A 21,845-nucleotide genomic window follows, 5' to 3' on the forward strand; every position below is an offset into this window, starting at 1 on the left:
TAGGTGTGTAGAAGGACTGGGTAGAAGGAATTATGTAGTTGTCATGGGTGACTTAAATGCTAGAGTGGGCGCTGGAGAGGTAGAAGGTGTCATTGGGAACTATGGCGTACCAAGTGAAAATGAGAGTGGTGAGAGACTGGTAGATATGTGTGTGTTGAGCAAGAGATGGTGATAAGTAATAGCTTTTTCAAAAAGAAAGATAAAATTAAGTATACATGGGTAAGAGTGGCAAATGGAAGAGTAGTAGAAAGGGCATTAATGGATTATGTGTTGATAACTAAAAGAATGTTTGGATGATTGAAAGACGTGCACGTGTTTAGGGGTATGGCTAACGGTATGTCTGATCATTTTTTGGTGGAAGGAAAATTAGTTGTAGCAAAAGAATAGGGGAATAGAGTAGGTGGATGTAAAAGGGAGCTAGTGAGGGTTGAAAAGCTAATAAAACGGGGGGTAAAAAGTAAATATCAGGAAAGGTTGAAAATGATATATGACGAAGTGAAAGTAAGAGAAACTGGTAATTTAGAGGAGGAGTGGAAGTTAGTTAAAAGAAAATTTTGTTGGGATTGCAAGTGATGTTTGTGGAAAGAAGATTGTTGGAGGCAGCATGAAGAAGGGCAGTGAATGGTGGAATGAAGGAGTGAAGGTAAAAGTGGAAGAGAAAAAGAGGGCTTTTGAAGAATGGCTGCAGAGTAATAGTGTAGAGAAGTATGAAAAATATAAAGAGAAAAATGTGGAAGTAAAGCGCAAGGTACAGTACGTGAGGCAAAGAGGGCAGCTGACCTGAGGTGGGGTCAGGGATTGGGTCTTTCATATGAAGAGAATAAGAAGTAGTTTTGGAAAGAAGTGAAGAGAGTAAGGAAGGGTGGCTCAAGAATTGAAGAGACAGTGAAAGATGGAAATGGAAGGTTGTTAAAAGGAGAGGAGGCAAGGAAAAGATGGGCGGAATATTTTGAAAGTTGACTGAATGTTGAGGATAATAGGGAGGCAGATATAATTGCTGTTGCAGGTGTTGAGGTGCCAGTGATGGGAGATGAGAATGAGAGAGAGATTACAATAGATGAAGTGAGGAGAGCACTAGATGAAACGAGAGTAGGAAAAGCATCTGGTATGGATGGTGTGAGAGCTGAGATGTTGAAGGAGAGGAGATTGTTTAATATGTGTTTTGTGTTGTCAATGGTACCAGTAGATTGGGTTTGTGCAAGTATTGTACCACTATATAAGGGTAAGGGAGATGTGCATGAGTGTTGCAATTCATGAGATATTAGTTTATTAAGCGTAGTTGGAAAAGTGTATGGTTGAGTAATGATTAATAGGATCAAGGATAAAACAGAGAATGCAATCTTAGAAATACAGGGTGGTTTTAGAAGAGGTAGGGGTTGTATGAATCAGATTTTTACAGTTAGGCAGATATGCGAGAAATATTTAGCAAAAGGTAAGGAGGTGTATGTAGCGTTCATGGGTCTGGAGAAAGCGTATGATAGAGTTGATAGGGAAGCAATGTGGAATGTAATGACGTTATATGGAGTTGGTGGAAGGTTGTTGCAAGCAGTGAAAAGTTTCTACAAAGGTAGTAAAGCATGTGTTAGTTTAGGAAATGAAGTGAGTGATTGGTTTCCGGTGAGAGTGGGGCTGAGACAGGGATGTGTGATGTTGCCGTGGTTGTTTAACTTGTATGTTGATGGAGTGGTGAGAGAGGTGAATGCTCGAGTGCTTGGACGAGGATTAAAACTGGTAGATGAGAATGACCATGAATGGGAGGTAAATCAGTTGTTGTTTGCGGATGATACTGTACTGGTTGCAGACACAGAAGAGAAGCTTGGACGATTAGTGACAGAATTTGGAAGAGTGTGTGAGAGAAGGAAGTTGAGAGTTAATGTGGGTAAGAGTAAGGTTATGAGATGTACAAGAAGGTAAGGTGGTGCAAGGTTGAATGTCATGTTGAATGGAGAGTTACTTGAGGAGGTGGATCAGTTTAAGTACTTGGGGTCTGTTGTTGCAGAAAATGGTGGAGTGGAAGCAGATGTACGTCAGAGAGTGAATGAAGGTTGCAAAGTGTTGGGGGCAGTTAAGGGAGTAGTAAAAAATAGAGGGTTGGGCATGAATGTAAAGAGAGTTCTATATGAGAAAGTGATTGTACCAACTGTGATGTATGGATCGGAGTTGTGGGGAATGAAAGTGACGGAGAGACAGAAATTGAATGTGTTTGAGATGAAGTGTCTAAGGAGTATGGCTGGTGTATCTCGAGTAGATAGGGTTAGGAACGAAGTGGTGAGGGTGAGAACGGGTGTAAGAAATGAGTTAGCAGCTAGAGTGGATATGAATGCGTTGAGGTGGTTTGGCCATGTTGAGAGAATGGAAAATGGCTGTCTGCTAAAGAAGGTGATGAATGCAAGAGTTGATGGGAGAAGTACGAGAGGAAGGCCAAGGTTTGGGTGGATGGATGAATTGAAGGAAGCTCTGGGTGATAGGAGGATAGATGTGAGCGAGGCAAGAGAGCGTTCTAGAAATAGGAATGAATGGCGAGCGATTGTGACGCAGTTCCGGTAGGCCCTGCTGCTGCCTCCGATGCCTTAGATGACCGCGGAGGTAGCAGCAGTAGGGGATTCAGCATTATGAAGCTTCATCTGTGGTGGATAATGTGGGAGGGTGGGCTGTGACACCCTAGCAGTACCAGCTGAACTCGGTTGAGTCCCTTGTTAGGCTGGGAGGAACGTAGAGAGTAGAGGTCCCCTTTTTGTTTTTGTTTCTTTTGTTGATGTCGGCTACCCCCCAAAATTGGGGGAAGTGCCTTGGTATATGTATGTATGTACTGTATCAGGTTGCACAAAGGGCATGGTATCCACCTCCAATTAGAGGTGGTCAGCCTTGCAGAGTTCCACAGATGGCAAGTCCAAAGAGAGGGGAGAAATGAAATAGGAAGTGGCAAGTCACTAACACATTCATTCTAGTCTTACTCATGGGTAATATCTACCCTTGACTAACTGCTACTTGTTGTTACAAGGGAGCTGATGTGTCAGTTGACCCCGTACTGCGCAGCCACCAAAGGACCTAAGGTAAACGTGCCTAGGTTCCTATGGGTTATGTCTTGCAGGTAGTGGGCGGTGGCCATCATTTGCCGTTTTCACACGCCTGCTTGTAACACCTGCGTCACAGAAATTCTTTTAAATGCCAGGAATGTGCTTGGCACCCCTGGTTTCATAAGCAAAGGATGACAACTGGAAGATGTAAGCCTTGATTTTCTGTGTAATCCTGGAAGATATAGTTCTTTGTCACCTTCCTATGGTTCTCCCCGTGCTCAGTAAGAGCCTTCCAATCTGATGGTGGGCTTTAAGGATTCTTTTTAAGCAATTCCTCCTTGCCCTTACAGGGCAGGGTAACAGTAGGTCTGGGTTACCTGTTACAGAATGGAAACTCTCAATCTGGAGGGGCCTAATTCTAGGATCCACTCCAGCCAGATTTTGGTCTTGGATGAATTTGAGTGTCACTTGCCCCCATCACCGTGAATGGGCGATATCATGGGGACAAACTATGTAGCTCATTGACTCTCTTTGCAGAGGACAGAGCTAAGAGAAAGACAGTCTTCTAAGTCAAGTAATGATCTGATGCCTGACGAGGACAGGGCTTCTTTCAGTGAGCGTAGCATCCACTGCATTCCCAGGAGGTGGTCCGATTCCTGACTGCGGGCAGGTGCGCTCAAATTTCCTTACAAGGAGAGACCATTTAGTTGAGGAAGGAATGCTAACTCCATTTGGTTTAAAACAGGACTTAAGGTCAAGTGATAGGCTTTTACTGTTGATACCAAACAAAGTTTTCCTCTCAGAGGAACAAGAGCTCTGCTATTGTTGGTATAGTGGTGCTAAGGGGGAGCAATACCCCATCTATGATACCAATCACAAAGGATGGTCCATTTTGCCTGGTCTACTAAAGCAGATGCTTCCCTAGAGGTATCCTGCCATTCTTTTGTCCCATTTTTCGAAAGCCTTTCTGTCCGAGGGGTTGCTGGATACCCTCCAGGCATGAAGACGAAGTGATGGAATTGCTTGATGGAAGGTCTTCACGTGGTTCTCTGAGTACATCGGAAAATGTAGGGAGCTCTCTTAGTGCCTCTGTAAACAGATGCAGCAGGCCTGGAAATCATTCTGCATGTTGCCACAACTAAGCTACTAGGGTTATTGAGGGATCTTGCAATGCCCTGACTTTGTTTAGAACCTCCTTACTCTATGCAGGTGGAGGATAACGCGTCGACCTGTCCTGTCCCACGGATATAGAAAGGCATCTTGTTTGATTGCCTGGGCACCCAGTACTGGTGAGCAGTACACATGAAGATTCCGATTTAGGGATGATGCAAACAGGTCTAATGTCGGAAAACCTTACAAAGTTAAACTTTGTTGGCTATTTGTCGTCTCCAAGACTATTCAAAGCCTGCTATCTGAGCCCCTCTGTTTAAATTGTCCACAAGCTTGTTCCGTTTACCTGGGATGAAAGAGGCTGAAAAACTACCGAGTTATTCTTCATCCTTCTGAGGATTCCACAGTTAATTGGCAAACGTGTCTTGAAAAGTACCTTCTTGGTTGTCTGTGTGTGACCCCACTGTGGTGTTGTCGCTCATCAGCACAATGGAGTGCCCTGAAAGGAACTGATGGAATTGTTTGAGGGCAAGAAAGGCTGCCCTCATTCCATGCATTTTACATAGTACTATCACTCAGATTTAGATCAAAGTCTGGATGCCGTGAGGTGCAACAGGTGAGCCCCCTCCTTCTTTTGATGCGTCTATGAAGAGAAACAAATCCAGGGGAGGAGAGAGAAGTTCTACTCCCCTCAGCAGGTTGGTGTCTGACACCCACTATTTAGGTCTCTCTTCTACTCTATACCTACTGCCACCGAGGTGTCCAGGTGCTAATAACACCAAAAGGTAGAACTGTCGGAGGATGATCCGATGATCGTGAAACCACCTGCTTCACCACCTGGGCAAGGTACAAGAACCAAGGGGTGCCTCTCAAGAATATTTTTCGTGATTGAACTCTACAAGCCTGTTTCCTTAGCTTAGGTGGAGTGCCAAGGAAAGGGAGGGCACAGGAGGATATGGCCTCGTGCCCTTCCTTATACTCAACTTCTCTGAGGATGCAAGCGCCATCCACATGTCTGACCGAGTGATCAGCCTGTGAAGGACAAGTTACCTTTTTTTGAAAGGAACCTGTTATTCCTCTAGCAAAGTAGACCCCCTGCAAGGAGAGCATTGGCGGGGAAAGAGCTGATCAGGGGCGATTATGCAAGCATGTTTCTCAGCTCGCACAGGTAAGGTGTAGTCCACCTGTGTGCATACGTCTACCTGCGCAAAGCACGTGCTAGCGAGGCAGGACTCACTTTTACTCTAGGCAATGTTTCTTGCACATGCGAGCCTTGATGAGAGGACTTGCCCATTAAAGGTTTAAAGGCCACTCATGAATGGCAGAGGCAAGGGACAGTGACATTGCCCTGTCAAGCAGGATAATGCCCTAGAGATTAACCATATATCATATGATCAGTGCCCAAGCCCCCTCTCCACCCAAGCTAGGACCAGGGAGGGCCAGGCAATGGCTGCTGATGACTCAACAGATGGACCTATAGGCTCCCCCAAAACCCCCAACCTCAGCTCACAAGGATGGTAAGGTCGCAGACACTAACGAGACTGAGCGGGACTCGAATCCCGGACTGGTTAGCACCAGGCAGAGACGTTACCAATCAGGCCACAACCTATGCATAGCAGAGGTGAGTTGTGCACCTTTGTCAGGTTAGGGTTATCCATCACTCGACATCTTCAAGTGTGGAAACTAACCAAATTTCGGACCCGTGAAGTATCCACCTTTACCTTTAAAATAATGGGCGACCTACAGTAGATCGCACGCAGACTTTCATCAGGCAGAGGAGCTCTCCCGTTCCCCTTGCTAGTGCTCAGTGAATGGGTGCGCAACACTACAAGAGACTCCCTAACGAGACTCAGGTCTGTGCTCACACCCAAGTGGAATAGATCAAAGTACTGTACTCTCGTACGATCTGTCTCCCACCAAAGCTTGGCGGGTAGCATTATGCGCTCCTACAGGAGGAGGCAATCACTCGTGAACAGCTCTTAAGGCTGCAGGAGACAGGTTGTACCAGCCTTATCTAGGAGGAAAAATTTTCCCTTTCGATTGATCGAAAAATGGGATAGGCTCTAGGTTACCTGGTCAGCCAACTACCCAGTAGGGTAGTCAACATTTCCCAAAGATTGTGACTGTTGCTTTCTCCCACCCTGTAAGGGATGGTAAGTTCCACTGACTCTGAAGTGAATGGTCAATTCTCATCAGTTACTCCTGACGGGCCGAGAGATTGCCTAGCAAATAAATTGATTGATATCAAGACCTACAACCAGTTGTAAGAAATGGCTCTGTAGGAGGGGGACTCCTATCCTCCAACTGCCTTCAATTCAATGGGAGTTAGCCATGTAAGTATGGTTAAAGTTCAGTAATACCAGAGTAGCCAGTACTCCTTAGAGGAAGATGGTATTCAATGCGGCTGAATGGTTCATTGTGCCTCATACTTTACTGGATGACAGGTATCCCTTATGACGGGGATGAAGGAGGAGCCCCTTGAGGGCAGACTACCTGTGTCAAGGTAGGAGCCTTTGCTACTCCTCAAAAGCGTCCATTCGGCCACGAGGGTAGTGCAAGCAACTGGCAAAGCAAACAGCCTTTGTCAGCAGTATTAGCAAGCTTGCTTGCCCCATCCCGCATGCGGGTGTCTCAAATCTTAACTTCCCTGCTCAGGATAAGTGCTCGTACATGAGCTTGAACATCGTGAACATATTTTCAAGTTGTGAGCACCTCTGAGGTAGCTCATGGGGTTGCTTGCGGAACACTGTGTACATGACAAAGCGCAACATCATTACGAAAAAGAAAGTGATCGTTGACTAGCTAAAGCATCGTGAACATGTTCATGGGCGTGAGTCGCCTACAAGGAGCACATACAGCTAGCGAAGTGATCACAGTTCAGAACTTTGTCAGCGGTAGGTACATGCCCATACGCCTGGTGGGGGGGACAAGTGTACCTCCAACTAAGCGAATACTTGTTTGCTATCATTCATAAATGTAAGCATGAGCCAATTCTATCCCATCAGGTATGGAAGCTTCAGGGAATAACCTCAAAGGGTTATGTCTCAAGACCATTGTGCCCTGAGGGTATAACGAGTGAGGCAGAGATCACAAGGGATAGGTGGCCGGCACCATGTGAGAGTTCCAAATAGTTGTCTACCCATAGGGAGGAGTAGTCACTGATTATGTCTCAAAAGACTCATTGTCTCACAAGACTTGGTATTCTCCGAAACAGGGTAGGGAGTGGCGATCACAGGCAGTCGGAAAGCATTCTGTGGCAATAACCCCGCAAGATTATGTCTAACAAGACTCGTTGTGCCATGGGACCACAACGGTGGGATGCGGCAGCGGCAGGCATTCCCCTCTGCTGCAAAAAAAACACCATGGGGATTGTACACGCCACCTTGCAATCATAAAGGCGAGAGCGCATACGCAATCGAAGTAGCTCATGCTAGAACCTCACTATAGGGGTGTTGGCGAGCAACTGTAGTTGCGCAGATCTTGTCCGTGAGAGGAGCTCTCCTACGCACATTGCTAACGATTAGTGTCTGGGTGGGCTTTCTCTCATGGATCAGAGGTGCTGCCCGCATTCATCTTTTAAACCAACTCTCACCTGCGAGACACTTGCCTGTGAGGATTTGTTCGTTCATGCATGAGACAAACACTCGTCATCGCTCCCAGAGGAGGTCTGTCGAGTAGTCTAATATGCTCCTACGTTAGGCGTCATGAGAGAGACTTGAAAAAGGTTTTTCTGTGTATTAACGCACAGCAGGAAAACCAAGATTTCTCTCATAATTGTACTCTGCTAGCTGGCGAGTGGGGTCTCGCAAACTTGCAATGGGTACTAAGGAGAGTAACTGGGGGTGTTTGCAGACCTTCATCAGGCAGAATAGCTCGACCACCCACCCTGCTAACTAGTGGTGGGTGGTTATCATCATCTCCTCCTACGCCTATTCATGCAAAGGGCCCATGTTAGATTTCACTAGTCACCAGTCTTGAGCTCTTAAATTAATACTTCTCCATTCATCATCTCCTACTTCAAGTTTCATAGTCCTCAGCCATGTAGGCCTGGGTCTTCCAACTCTTTCAGCTCCTTGTGGAGCCCAGTTGAAAATTTGGTGAACTAATCTCTCTTGGGGAGTGCGAAGAGCATGCCCAAATCATCTACATCTACCCCTCACCATGATCTCATCCACATATGGCACTTGGGTAATCTCTCTCATAGTTTCATTTCTAATCCTGTCCAGCCGTTTAACTACCCAATATTCTTCCGTTGGCTTTGTTCTCAAATCTACAAATTGTGTTGGATAGTTTCACTGTCATACCACAACTCATATCCATACAGTAACACCGACCCCACTAAGCTGATATGTAGCCTGATTTTTATATGTAATTTCAGGCGATTTGATTTCCAAATTTTACTTAACCTAGCCAATGTGTTTATACCTCGCTAGGTCTTATGGCTTGTTTCCAGCTTTGCCAAAAGTATATTCCCTATAAAGAGTGAAATAGCTTCCATAGTGTTGGATCAAACTTTATTTTGAAAGTATTTCAAGTGATTCTTGTGAGACAGCACAGTATTCTAAATAGCACCAGAAGGCAGAGAACATGGATGCGTCGCTAACAAAAACAACGCGTTTTATAATAGCTGCAGTTTCATTGGATGAGCAATTGTAGTGAGCCAATCAAAACCATCATATTAATTTGCACCAAAGAGACAAGGAATCAAGGGAACAGCTCTTCAGCGTTTGTTTTTTCACCGAACAGCATGCTAACGTGTTTTCATGGAAACATGTTATTTTCATTAGTAAAATAAATTTTTGAATATACTTACCCGATAATCATGTAGCTGTCAACTCCGTTGCCCGACAGAATTCTACGGAAGGGATACGCCAGCGATCGCTATACAAGAGGGGGGTGTACTCACCAGCGCCACCTGTGGCCAGGTACTGCAGTACTTCTTGTTGACACCACCTCAATTTTTCCTCGGTCCACTGGTTCTCTATGGGGAGGAAGGGTGGGTCAATTAAATCATGATTATCGGGTAAGTATATTCAAAAATTTATTTTACTAATGAAAATAACATTTTTCAATATTAATCTTACCCGATAATCATGTAGCTGATTCACACCCAGGGAGGTGGGTGAAAACCAGTGTACATGTATATCAAGAAGCTAAGTATCCCGTATTTCATATTATCAGTTATTCAAAATAACAATGAAATTATAAGTACCTGGTAAGGAAGTCGACTTGAACCATTACTCTGCCTTTAATAAGTTTGTCTTCCTTACTGAGCGCAGCGTTCCTCTTAGGAGGCTGAACAACTCTAAGGTGCTGAAGTATCAAGGGCTGCAACCCATACTAAAGGACCTCATCACAACCTTTAACCTCGGCGCTTCTCAAGAAAGAATTGACCACCCGCCAAATCAACAAGGATGTGGAAGGCTTCTTAGCCGACCGTACAACCCATAAAAAGTATTCAAGAGAAAGGTTAAAAGGTTATGGGATTATGGGAATGTAGTGGCTGAGCCCCCGCCTACTACTGCATTCGTTGCTACGAATGGTCCCAGGGTGTAGCAGTACTCGTAAAGAGACTGGACATCTTTGAGATAGAATGATGCGAACACTGACTTGCTTCTCCAATAGGTTGCATCCATAACACTCTGCAGAGAACGGTTCTGTTTGAAGGCCACTGAAGTAGCCACAGCTCTCACTTCATGTGTCCTTACCTTCAGCAAAGCAAGGTCTTCTTCCTTCAGATGAGAATGTGCTTCCCTAATCAGAAGCCTGAATAGTAAGAAACTGAGTTCTTAGACCTTGGAAAAGAAGGCTTCTTGATAGCACACCATAAGGCTTCTGATTGTCCTCGTAAAGGTTAAGACCTTTTTAGATAGTACCTAAGAGCTCTAACTGGGCAAAGTACTCTCTCCAGTTCATTCCCCACCAAGTTGGACAGGCTTGGGATCTCGAACGACTTAGGCCAAGGACGTGAAGGAAGCTCGTTTTAGCAAAAACCGAGCTGCAAGGAACATGTAGCCGTTTCAGATGTGAAAACTATGTTCCTGCTGAAGGCGTGGATCTCACTTACTCTTTTAGCTGTTGTCAAGCACACGAGGAAAAGAGTTTTTAATGTGAGGTCCTAAAAAGAGGCTGATTGGAGAGGTTCAAATCTTGATGACATAAGGAACCTTAGGACCACGTCTAGATTCCAGCCTGGAGTGGACAACCGACGTTCCTTTGAGGTCTCAAAAGACCTAGGGAAGTCCTGTAGATCTTTGTTGGTGGAAAGATCCAAGCCTCTGTGGCGGAAAACCGCTGCCAACATACTTCTGTAACCCTTGATCGTAGGAGCTGAAAGGGATCTTACGTTCCTTAGATGTAACAGGAAGTCAGCAATCTGGGTTACAGTGGTACTGGTTGAGGAAACTGCATTGGCCTTGTACCAGCTTCGGAAGACTTCCCCTTGAGACTGATAGACTCTGAGAGTGGATGTTCTCCTTGCTCTGGCAATCGCTCTGGCTGCCTCCTTCGAAAAGCCCCTAGCTCTTGAGAGTCTTTCGAAAGTCTGAAGGCAGTCAGACGAAGAGCGTGGAGGTTTGGGTGTACCTTCTTTACGTGAGGTTGACGTAGAAGGTCCACTCCTAGAGGAAGAGTCCTGGGAATGTCGACCATCCATTGCAGTACCTCTATGAACCATTCTCTCGCGGGCCAGAGCGGAGCCAACCAACGTCAGCCGTGTCCCTTTGCGAGAGGAGAACTTCTGAAGTACCCTGTTGACAATCTTGAACGGCGGGAATGCATACAGGTCGAGATGGGACCAATCCAGCAGAAAAGCATCCACGTGAACTGCTGCTGGGTCTGGAATCGGAGAACAATACAACGGGAGTCTCTAGGTTATCGAGGTAGCGAACAGATCTATGGTTGGCTGACCCCACAGGGCCCAAAGTCTGCTGCAAACATTCTTGTGAAGGGTCCACTCTGTGGGGATGACCTGACCCTTCCGGCTGAGGCGATCTGCCATGACATTCATATCGCCCTGAATGAACCTCGTTACCAGCGTGAGCTTTCGATCTTTTGACCAGATGAGGAGGTCCCTTGCGATCTAGAACAACTTCCACGAATGAGTCCCTCCCTGCTTGGAGATGTAAGCCAAGGCTGTGGTGTTGTCAGAGTCCACCTCCACCACCTTGTTAAGCTGGAGGGACTTGAATTTTATCAAGGCCAGATGAACCGCCAACAACTCCTTGCAATTGATGTGAAGTGTCCTTTGCTCCTGATTCCATGTTCCCGAGCATTCCTGTCCGTCCAAAGTCGCACCCCAGCCCGTGTCTGATGCGTCCGAGAGGAGACGGCGGTCGGGTTTCTGAACAGCCAAAGGTAGACTTCCTTGAGAAGAAAGCTGTTCTTACACCACGCGAGAGTAGACCTCCTCTCTTCGGAAACAGGAATTGAGACCGTCTCTAGCGTCATGTCCTTTATCCAGTGAGCAGCTAGATGATACTGAAGGGGGCGGAGGTGGAGTCTCACTAACACGATGAACAGGGCCAGTGATGAAAGTGTCCCTGTTAGACTCATCCACTACCTGACTGAGCATCAGTTCCTTCTCAGCATGCTCTGGATGCATTCTAGGGCTTGGAAGATCCTTGGGGCCGACGGAAAAGCCCGAAAAGCTCGACTCTGAAGATCCATACCCAGGTAGACAATGGTCTGGGATGGGACGAGCTGGGACTCCTCAAAATTGACCAGGAGGCCCAGTTCCTTGGTCAGATCCATAGTCCATCTGAGAATCTCCAGACAGCGACGACTTGTGGGAGCTCTTAAAAGCCAGTCGTCTGACGGAGCCGGACACAAGATCATGGTACTGCTGCACAGTCTGTGAACTGTCAATCATGGGGAAGCGAGGAAGTACAGTGACAACCCGAAGCTGTCTAGACTGTCTGGGTCGTACAGACAACTCCTTATCGGGTTGCTGAGGTTGCCGCACTGCGTCACAACAAGTCACTTCTGCTGGTTGTTGAACGTCTTCCCAGTGACACACTGACTCCGTAAACAAAAAATCCTCTAACAAGGACTAAGCTTGGACTGCATGTCTTGCAACACAGCTCAAGGTCTATGGGAGCAGGTGTGGTAACAGACGGGGTTAGCGACTGAAGTGGAACCATTACCTTCCCTGGAAGCATGTTATGCTAAAATAAAAGTCCATAGGAGGCTACGCAGCTAAAGGCTCCTCTCCAAATGACAGAGTCCTCAAGGGAATATCAGAAGGAGGGAGAATAGCACTTTCTCATCTACAGGAACCATATCCGAGAAAAGCTAAGTTCTCTCAGTGAGGGTTTCACTGGTGCAAAAGCAGCAGACTAGAAAGCAACGTTATGAAACTGCTTGACAGTCTAGTGAGTTGGCAACAACCAAAGATGTGTGACTGAGAAGCATGCGGTAAGGTATGCAGAGCATGCTGTATGCAGAGCATGCTGAATGTAGAGTATGCTGTAAGGTAAGCAGAGCATGTTGCATGGCGTGTGGCTTATGCTGCATGGGATGAGGCTCATGCTGCATGGGATGAGGCTCATGCTGCTTAAAAGAAATCTGAACCTGACACTAATCTAGCTGTCCGAGGATTTACCTGGTGAGACATCAGTCTCTTTACCAGAGAGTTTTACCAGATTTCCCCGGGCCACCACGTGACACAATTGGTAGTAATTCATTCAAATTACCTCTAATGAGTCAATATGGATAAATATCAACACAACATCGTGTTCAAATAGAAATAAATTTCTACCTCATACTTGGGATCGAACACTAGCCACTTCTAATGAAAGGCCAGGTCGAAACCAACCATGCCACGAGAGCCCATAGGATGTCGCATAGCATGAGGCTCCTGCCTCATGGGTTGAGGAGGATGCCGCATAGCATGAGGCTCCTGCCTCATGGTTTGAGGAGGATGCCGCATAGCATGAGGCTCCTGTGAGGTTCCTGCCTCAAGAGTTGCGTCTGCCTCAAGGGTTGAGGGGGTAGCTGCGCAGAGAGAGGCTCATGCTGCATAGACTGCGGTTCAAGTTGAATGGGAAGAGGCTCAAGCTGAGGAGAAAGTGGCAGATGCATGCGTTGAGGTGGCTGACTCATAGCATGAGGTTCCTGCCTCAAGAGTTGCGCTTGCCTCAAGGGTTGAGGTGGCTGCGCAGAGAGAGGCTCTTGACTCACGAGTTGAGGTTCTTGAGGTGCTTGCCTCGAGAGTTGAGGTTCTCGCCTCGAGGAAAGTGGAGGTGGTTGCTGCGAGAGTTGAGGTGGCTGCCTCAAGGATGGTAGAGGTTGTCGTACCTCAAGAGGTTGCTGCCTCGAGGGTGGTTGTAATGCAAGATACTCCTGCCTCAAGGGTAGAGGAGGTTGTAAGGCATAAGGCTCCTGCCCCCATTGTTGAGGAGGTTGCTGCGTGGTAAGAGGCTCCTGCCTCAAGGAAAGTGGAGGTTGCTGCACAGCGCTGGTATCTGGCAACTCCCAACGCGGCAGCTCACGCATGGAGGTAGCTTGAGGAACCTCAACCTCATACGTCTGGCAGATTGTACTGCGCAGAGGAGGAGGAGCGTTCGCAGGAGGAGGTGTATTAACCTTCTCTGCCTGAAACTCCTGCATCAACACCGCAAGCTGAGACTGCATTGTCTGCAGCATAGACCACTAGAGTTTAAGAAAGACAACAACAAACGGAGCTACTGTCCGTTGAGACTAAGGGTCTAAAACAGCTGGTGCGGCAACAGACGGAGCTACTGCCTGTTGCGATACCACCTTGCCTCTCTGGGAGGTGTGCAGTTGTCGTACTGCAGCAAGTCCGAACTGACCAGGTGCTAATGGCTACACCTAGGAGTTGGACTTGTGCGGAAGGGACCGACTTGCACTTAAAAGCTGCAAGATTGGTCCATGGTTTCTGCGAGAAACCTCTTCCGCAGACGAGGAATAAAAGGGCTCTCTCGTCTTTGTGTGGGTGGGGTGATCACGTCGGCAACGTGTGTAGATACACCCGAAACCACGGAGGGAAAACGTCTGTTCGTCGATCAAGGCCTGCTGAACCCATAAGTCCTTCGACATTACTTCTCCCCTGGGCTTGGGAGCTTGTAAGAGGTCCCAGACTAGGCGAACAACTGGCACGAACAGACGAACCCTCGAACGCAACACTGTAACACTTTGCGCTTATCACTTATCACTTTTGATTTTCTGTTTGCACTTATTTCACTGAACTCGAAACTTTAAGTGGTTTGTACCTGAAACACGCAATTCTATCCTTCCTTAAAAGTTAGTAATTGCGAAAACAGAATTACAATGTAACAGAAAAATCTAATGAAAGATAAATAATTCAGTGGCTGGAAAGAGACTAAACACTAGATCAAATAAACTACGTTTAAAATCTCTCACCGCATAAAGCTTGAGAACAAGAATAAAACTCTAGAAACGTTTACCTTCTTCCCCTAAAGAGACTAGGGAGAAGAGCAAAAACGATAACAACGTTACTCGCTTGAACGAAACGTTTATCCTCCTCTCTCTCCCTCCGTCTCTATCTCTCTCTCTCTCTCTCTCTCTTGACTTAGAACCTGAGAGAAGAGCCCAATCATATATATCGTTAAAACATATTATTGTTAAAGGAAAAAAACTGAAAGATTTCCCAAATAAAAAGTTCCTTTATTAGAATTAAAACCATTAAGCTAAGAAAGAATGAACAAAACGCTAGAAACGGTTTACTCTTACTGCAACGTGACACCGTGAAAATTCTCTCTCTATCGTAACGATAGAGCGCAAGTTGAACGTTCTGAACGTCAACAACTGCAGAGACAAAACAAAACGTTAGTTCAACTTTGAAAACAGTACGAGACTATCAAAGAAATTCTTTCAAAAACATTAAAATAGCATAATATGTTAACAGGTAAAACCGAAATGACGGGCTCAATGTTAATTAACTTCGGTACCAAGAAAAGACCGCCTACTATTAGGAAAGGTCGAATATAAACAAATATAAAAATTAATTTTAATAAGTTTATAATAAAAGGAAGTTAATCGAAGAGGCCTATAAAAGGCGGAGAGATATAAAATAAATCTATAACTTTTGTTAAGCAAAATTAAGAAAGAGAGTCTATACTCTCTTAGACACCAACACTTCCGTCTAAGGGAAGGGTCGGCCATTTAAAAGTGAAAGAGAGTTCATACTCTCTTCGTCACCATAATTAATCAAATTAATTCCAAAAGCTAGCTAAGCTAATGATAAAACTTCCTGAATAGCGAAAGCTAAACTCTAGAGCAAATACATCACCAAATCGTGAGCAAAAACTCCAGAATCAACAGCGTATCCATGTAGGTCTAGCCGGAGGCACGACAGAGGAAAAATTGAGGTGGTGTCAACAAGAAGTACTGCAGTACCTGGCCACAGGTGGCGCTGGTGAGTACACCCCCCTCTTGTATAGCGATCGCTGGCGTATCCCTTCCGTAGAATTCTGTCGGGCAACGGAGTTGACAGCTACATGATTATCGGGTAAGATTAATATTGAAAAAACAGCAATCACACTTCATAACCTCGTGATTCACCGGGCTGGTCAGAGCTGTACGGAATTAAGCATGGTAAACTGAATGGTGTTTATCATGAAAAATATACCGCAAGAAATGACATAGCGTAGAGCAAGCCAGTATAGTGGACCACTTACTCAGCGACGACCAACCCCTTCGCCCCACATGAAATTTCAACAGATTTATACAATTTGGAAAAAATTATTACAGTATTTTCGACTAGAAAAACTAGAGTTTCTGGCACATGCTGGAAAACTTGAACCCATGCATATTACTTTGAGAGTAAGATGAAACAGATACTATTCTATGGCTAAATTTTTAAGCCCTTGTGTATTACTGTACTGTATTGGATTTTTAGATTTTTTATTAAGGTTCCTTCCATATATGTTGTTATACAATTGTGAATAAATAGCCATAAATATTGCTTCAAGGAATTTTATGGCCTTCCAAGAATATTCAAATTCGCATTTGTAAAGCCTGTGAATGGTAAGGTCTGACACTATCATTGCTTTTATCAACATTATCAATATTAATGCTACAGATATCATTATTACTTTCATCAAAATCATTTTACAAAATAGTTAAACCAGATTTACAAGACACATTTCTAGACTCTCACAGGGCTTGTCAAATGGATTTGTTCTTTTTACTGAAAATGGAAACTGAAGCAAAGTAAATCTGGAAGAGTTAAACTACGAAGGAGAAAAGAAAAGATAAGGAGTTGATGAAAATTAAAATGCCAAACAATGCTGTTAAGTGCTAAATGGAAATAGCAGAGTATCTAGTATCCAACATTTGGAGATCTTTTTATAAAAATGCATAAATTTCAATTTTTCAGAACTAGCAAAGACAACAAGCAAATGGTATTACTGCAGTACATACAGCAAAAAGGAATACTGTACATAGAATACTAACCTTATCTTTTTCATTAATGAAATAATAATCCTGTTCTAACACAGCCTTCAAATTCTCTGGGATAACAATGGGAAAATGTTTCTCAAATGTCTCTTCATCGCTGGTCTCGTCCTCTTCAACTTCTTCCTCCTCATCTCCATCTTCCTCTTCTAATCCGGTTGTATTGCTTTCCACCTCTGAAGCCCCAGAACCCATGTCTTCATCAGTGATGGTTGTACCAGTCTTCAAATGCAAAGGATAATTAGTTTCACATATTTTAGAGGAACCGCAATTATAAAATCTTATAGAAATATAGTAAAGGATACATTTAATAGGATTAAAACCATATTCCAACATATTTGAAGAATCATATTTCAAAAGATTTCTTATATACTTAAAAAAGTTAAAATTTCATCATAACCTGGTGATGTGTTAACAAAGGTGGGATTGATCTTTAAAAGGTTGCTCTTAAAATACATCAAATCAGCCTAAGAAACCTAATATGTTTGTATGCCACGAAGAGAAATTCTTATTCTACTTGGACCTAGTCCATAAAAATGTGAAATTAAATTTGTTATAACTGATTGAAGTGCAGTACCAATTAAAGGAATTATGCTTGGAACTTGAAACAATTAATCTATGAATACTATGATATAGAAAATTCACAATTTTTCATGATAAAAGTTTTTACTTCCATAATTACCCAATATTCAAACGGCTAAAATACTTTGAAGCGCATGCAGCTGCAAAGTTTTAAAATAATGATCTGAGTGGGTCTTAAACTCATTCTAAATGTAAATGTATTAACTGCAGTAGAACCCGGTACACTGGTGTTGAGGTATCTCCTACAATTTTCTATTTTGGGTTATATGAAGGAGAGAGTTGGTAATTGATATGAATATTTAGTATTAAAATAGAAGAAATTTAAATGTTTATTGCAATGATGTTACCCAACTTTCAAATTGCTAATTTACTTATTGATAAGTATGGTGGGTGGGATAGTGGTGAGCTATGATGCAAAGTCAAAGATCCATCTAAACGATATTAAAAATAAAATTAATTCCATCAAAGTAGAGGTTTAAATTTTCAAATTGCAGAATACACTTATAGTTTACAGTGGAGGTTAGAACTTAAGAGATTAATTCTCTTCAAAAACAATAGCCTAGGTAGAATAATACAGACCTACATGCATAAAATTGTAACTCTAACCATACCTATTAAAAAAAACAAGCTTCCCTACACAGTACCCTTCAGATAGACTAGACATCCCAAGCAAAGTCCACTAAAGCAAATAATACATATCCTTTTGGACTTTTACAGTGCTTGTCAATAACTTTCCCTTTTTTGTGGGATAAGGAGAAAGTGATTGTTTACCTTTCAATTTTAGGAAGTAATAACCAAATCAAGTTTTACCTAGCAAATTCTTTTAGCCTAAATTCATTACCCATTTGGGCGGAATATTTTGAAAGTTTACTGAATGTTGAGGATAATAGGGAGGCAGATATAATTGCTGTTGCAAGTGTTGAGGTGCCAGTGATGGGAGATGAGAATGAGAGAGAGATTATAATAGATGAAGTGAGGAGAGCACTAGATGAAACGAGAGTAGGAAAAGCGTCTGGTATGGATGGTGTGAGAGCTGAGATGTTGAAGGAAGGGGGTGTGACTGTACTTGAATGGTTGGTGAGATTGTTTAATATGTGTTTTGTGTTGTCAATGGTACCAGTAGATTGGGTTTGTGCATGTATTGTACCACTATATAAGGGTAAGGGAGATGTGCATGAGTGTTGTAATTCAAGAGGTATTAGTTTGTTAAGCGTTGTTGGAAAAGTGTATGGTAGAGTAATGATTAATAGGATCAAGGATAAAACAGAGAATGCAATCTTAGAAGTACAGGGTGGTTTTAGAAGAGGTAGGGGTTGTATGAATCAGATTTTTACAGTAAGGCAGATATGCGAGAAATATTTAGCAAAAGGTAAGGAGGTGTATGTTGCGTTTATGGATCTGAAGAAAGCGTATGATAGAGTTGATAGGGAAGCAATGTGGAATGTGATGAGGTTATATGGAGTTGGTGGAAGGTTGTTGCAAGCAGTGAAAAGGTTCTACAAAGGTAGTAAAGCATGTGTTAGGATAGGAAATGAAGTGAGTGATTGGTTTCCGGTGAGTGGGGCTGAGACAGGGATGTGTGATGTCGCCGTGGTTGTTTAACTTGTATGTTGATGGAGTGGTGAGAGAGGTGAATGCTCGAGTGCTTGGACGAGGATTAAAACTGGTAGACGAGAATGACCATGAATGGCAGGCAAATCAGTTGTTGTTTGCGGATGATACTGTACTGGTTGCAGACACAGAAGAGAAGCTTGGCCGATTAGTGACAGACTTTGGAAGAGTGTGTGAGATAAGGAAGTTGAGAGTTAATGTGGGTAAGAGTAAGGTTATGAGATGTACGAGAAGGGAAGGTGGTGCAAGGTTGAATGTCATGTTGAATAGAAAGTTAATTGAGGAGGTGGATCAGTTTAAGTACTTGGGGTCTGTTGTTGCAGCAAATGGTGGAGTGGAAGCAGATGTACGTCAGAGAGTGAATGAAGGTTGCAAAGTGTTGGCGGCAGTTAAGGGAGTAGTAAAAAATAGAGGGTTGGGCATGAATGTAAAGAGAGTTCTATATGAGAAAGTGATTGTACCAACTGTGATGTATGGATCGGAGTTGTGGGGAATGAAAGTGATGGAGAGACAGAAATTGAATGTGTTTGAGATGAAGTGTCTAAGGAGTATGGCTGGTGTATCTCGAGTAGATAGGGTTAGGAACGAAGTGGTGAGAGTGAGAACGGGTGTAAGAAATGAGTTAGCAGCTAGAGTGGATATGAATGTGTTGAGGTAGTTTGGCCATGTTGAGAGAATGGAAAATGGCGGTCTGCTAAAGAAGGTGATGAATGCAAGAGTTGATGGGAGAAGTACAAGAGGAAGGCCAAGGTTTGGGTGGATGGATGGAGTGAAGGAAGCTCTGGGTTATAGGAGGATAGATGTGAGAGAGGCAAGAGAGCGTGCTAGAAATAGGAATGAATGGCGAGCGATTGTGACGCAGTTCCGGTAGGCCCTGCTGCTTCCTCCGATGCCTTAGATGACCGCGGAGATAGCAGCAGTAGGGGATTCAGCATTATAAAGCTTCATCTGTGGTGGATAATGTGGGAGAGTGGGCTGTGGCACCCTAGCAGTACCAGCTGAACTCGGTTGAGTCCCTTGTTAGGCTGGGAGGAACGTAGAGAGTAGAGGTCCCCTTTTTTGTTTTGTTTCATTTGTTGATGTTGGCTACCCCCCAAGGTTGGGGGAGGTGCCTTGATATATGTATGTACTGTATGTATGTATTCGGAGTACAGATGTGCCTGGGAAAGAAATGCAGCTATAATGACCCCAGAATGTGTTAAGTAACATAGAAGGTCTAACCAAATGGCCAATACTTTCACCAGGAATCTATTAAATAAGGGCAAGGACTAATAGCTGCAGGGAATGTTGTTGTTCCCAAAGTTAGTCTATCTTAGTCATAGAGAAGAGGGAGCAACCTGTTAGCCAATTCTCTCATAATCAAGAGTCAAAGAAAAAAATCAGTCATAATTGATTGGGATTGAGTTCTGAGAGTTATTCGAAACAGTACTGATCACAAGACAGGTGAACATTTATCATTCCTCATCTCTGTGGACCAAACATTGAGGCATGAATTGCGCACAGCCTAAGTATACAGAGGTATGTTCGATATAAACCGTTCAGCCATGAGGGACTTAACACTAACTACAGGGCCTCACAAAGAAGGAAGTGTAAAAGCACGAAAAGAGAGTATGAAGCATTGAAAGTCCAAAATCAGACTATGCATAAGGCTTAACAGGCAAGTTCTGAGCCACAGCAAAGTATGATACTCATATGCATATCCGTAGAATTCAGGTACCATGAAAAACCGTGCTATGTGGTATACAGTATCTTAGCAAGCCATGTTTGCCAATGGTTACATAAGGGGATGAACAACCTGGTGGAGTGACGAGAACTTTGGGTGAGAAGGAAATGGCCCTCTAAATCCCAATGAAGTCATTGGCAGCAGGATGACAGATTGGGTTTAAGGCAATTGACAAGATGTCTTTTTGACTTCTACTCCTAATGCCAGGCAAATGAGCTTACAGGAATTATTATGGACCGGCAGGATTCACTTGCCTTACTTAGATATGCACTGTGCATCACAAGGAACTGGCTATCCTTTGATGAGTCTAGCCAATGAATCCTCTATGGATTTAGTCTTTGGAAAGAGAAAATGACATAATGGCCCCCCGTCCCGGACATAGCGGGGTGATAAGAATCTTCCGGTATAAAAATATTACAGAAAAATTGATAATTGCTAATTGGAATGTTAGAACCCAAAATCAGAGTGGACAGTTACAGCAAGTCGAGAACGAATTTATGAAATATACGTTGGATATCTTGGACATAAGTGAAACACCTTGTAAGGGAATTAGTAGGGAAATCTTAGACCAAGGTAATATATACCACTATTCTAGAAGAACAGATGGAGTTGGAAGAAAAGGGGTAGGAATTTATTTTCCCTTACTTCCTTTCCTCACTGGGCTATTTTCACTGTTAGAGCCGCTGGACTTATAGCATCCTGCTTTTCCAACTAAGGTTGTACCTCAGCAAGTAGTAATAATAATAATAATAATAATGTAATGGAAAGCTGTAAATGGTAGGTTGTTACTTGCAAAGATTAAATCAAAGCATATTAGTGTTATAGTTTGTTATGCACTTACAAATAATTCCCCAGAAGAATGGAAAGATGAATACTATGAAGAACTGCAGAGTATTATATGAGATCCCGGGGAGGGAAAGGAAACTTGTGATTGGTGACCTTAATGCTAAAGTTGGAAGAAATAATCAAGGTATAGAGAATATAATGGGTGTTGAGGGTCTCAACAAAGTTGCAAATGAAAATGGAGCACATTTTATAGGTTTTGTTCAACAAACAGTCTTGTTATTAGAGGTACTCTTTTCCAGCACAAGGACATCCACAAACATACATGGATTTCAGCATGTGACAATTACAAAAATTAAATAGATCACATACCCATATATGAAAAGGAGGACTCTGAGAAATGTAAAAAGCTATAGAGGTGCAGATATTGGTAGCGATCACCAGCTCATTGCCACAATAAAATTAAAACTGAAAGTACCAAACAAAAAGGCAAATAGAATAGTAGTTTAATATAACTAAGCTTCCATAAGATCAGCACAGAGAAACATTTTCAATTGAATATAAGAATCTATTTACAGTCT

General features: G+C 43.6%; 1 protein-coding gene across 5 annotated transcripts in view; it reads right to left on the reverse strand.

The window, feature by feature from the left end:
* msl-3 (male-specific lethal 3) overlaps positions 1–21,845 on the reverse strand; it is a 267,550-nt gene that overhangs the window by 151,507 nt on the left and 94,198 nt on the right. For all 5 annotated transcript variants that reach the window (XM_068353489.1, XM_068353492.1, XM_068353491.1 and 2 more), the window contains one exon: positions 16,566–16,787. In XM_068353489.1, the coding sequence (XP_068209590.1) occupies positions 16,566–16,787 (222 nt within the window). The remainder of the gene's footprint in view (positions 1–16,565; positions 16,788–21,845) is intronic.

This window comes from Palaemon carinicauda, chromosome 30 (genome assembly GCF_036898095.1).
Source record: "Palaemon carinicauda isolate YSFRI2023 chromosome 30, ASM3689809v2, whole genome shotgun sequence".
Taxonomy (NCBI): domain Eukaryota; kingdom Metazoa; phylum Arthropoda; class Malacostraca; order Decapoda; family Palaemonidae; genus Palaemon; species Palaemon carinicauda.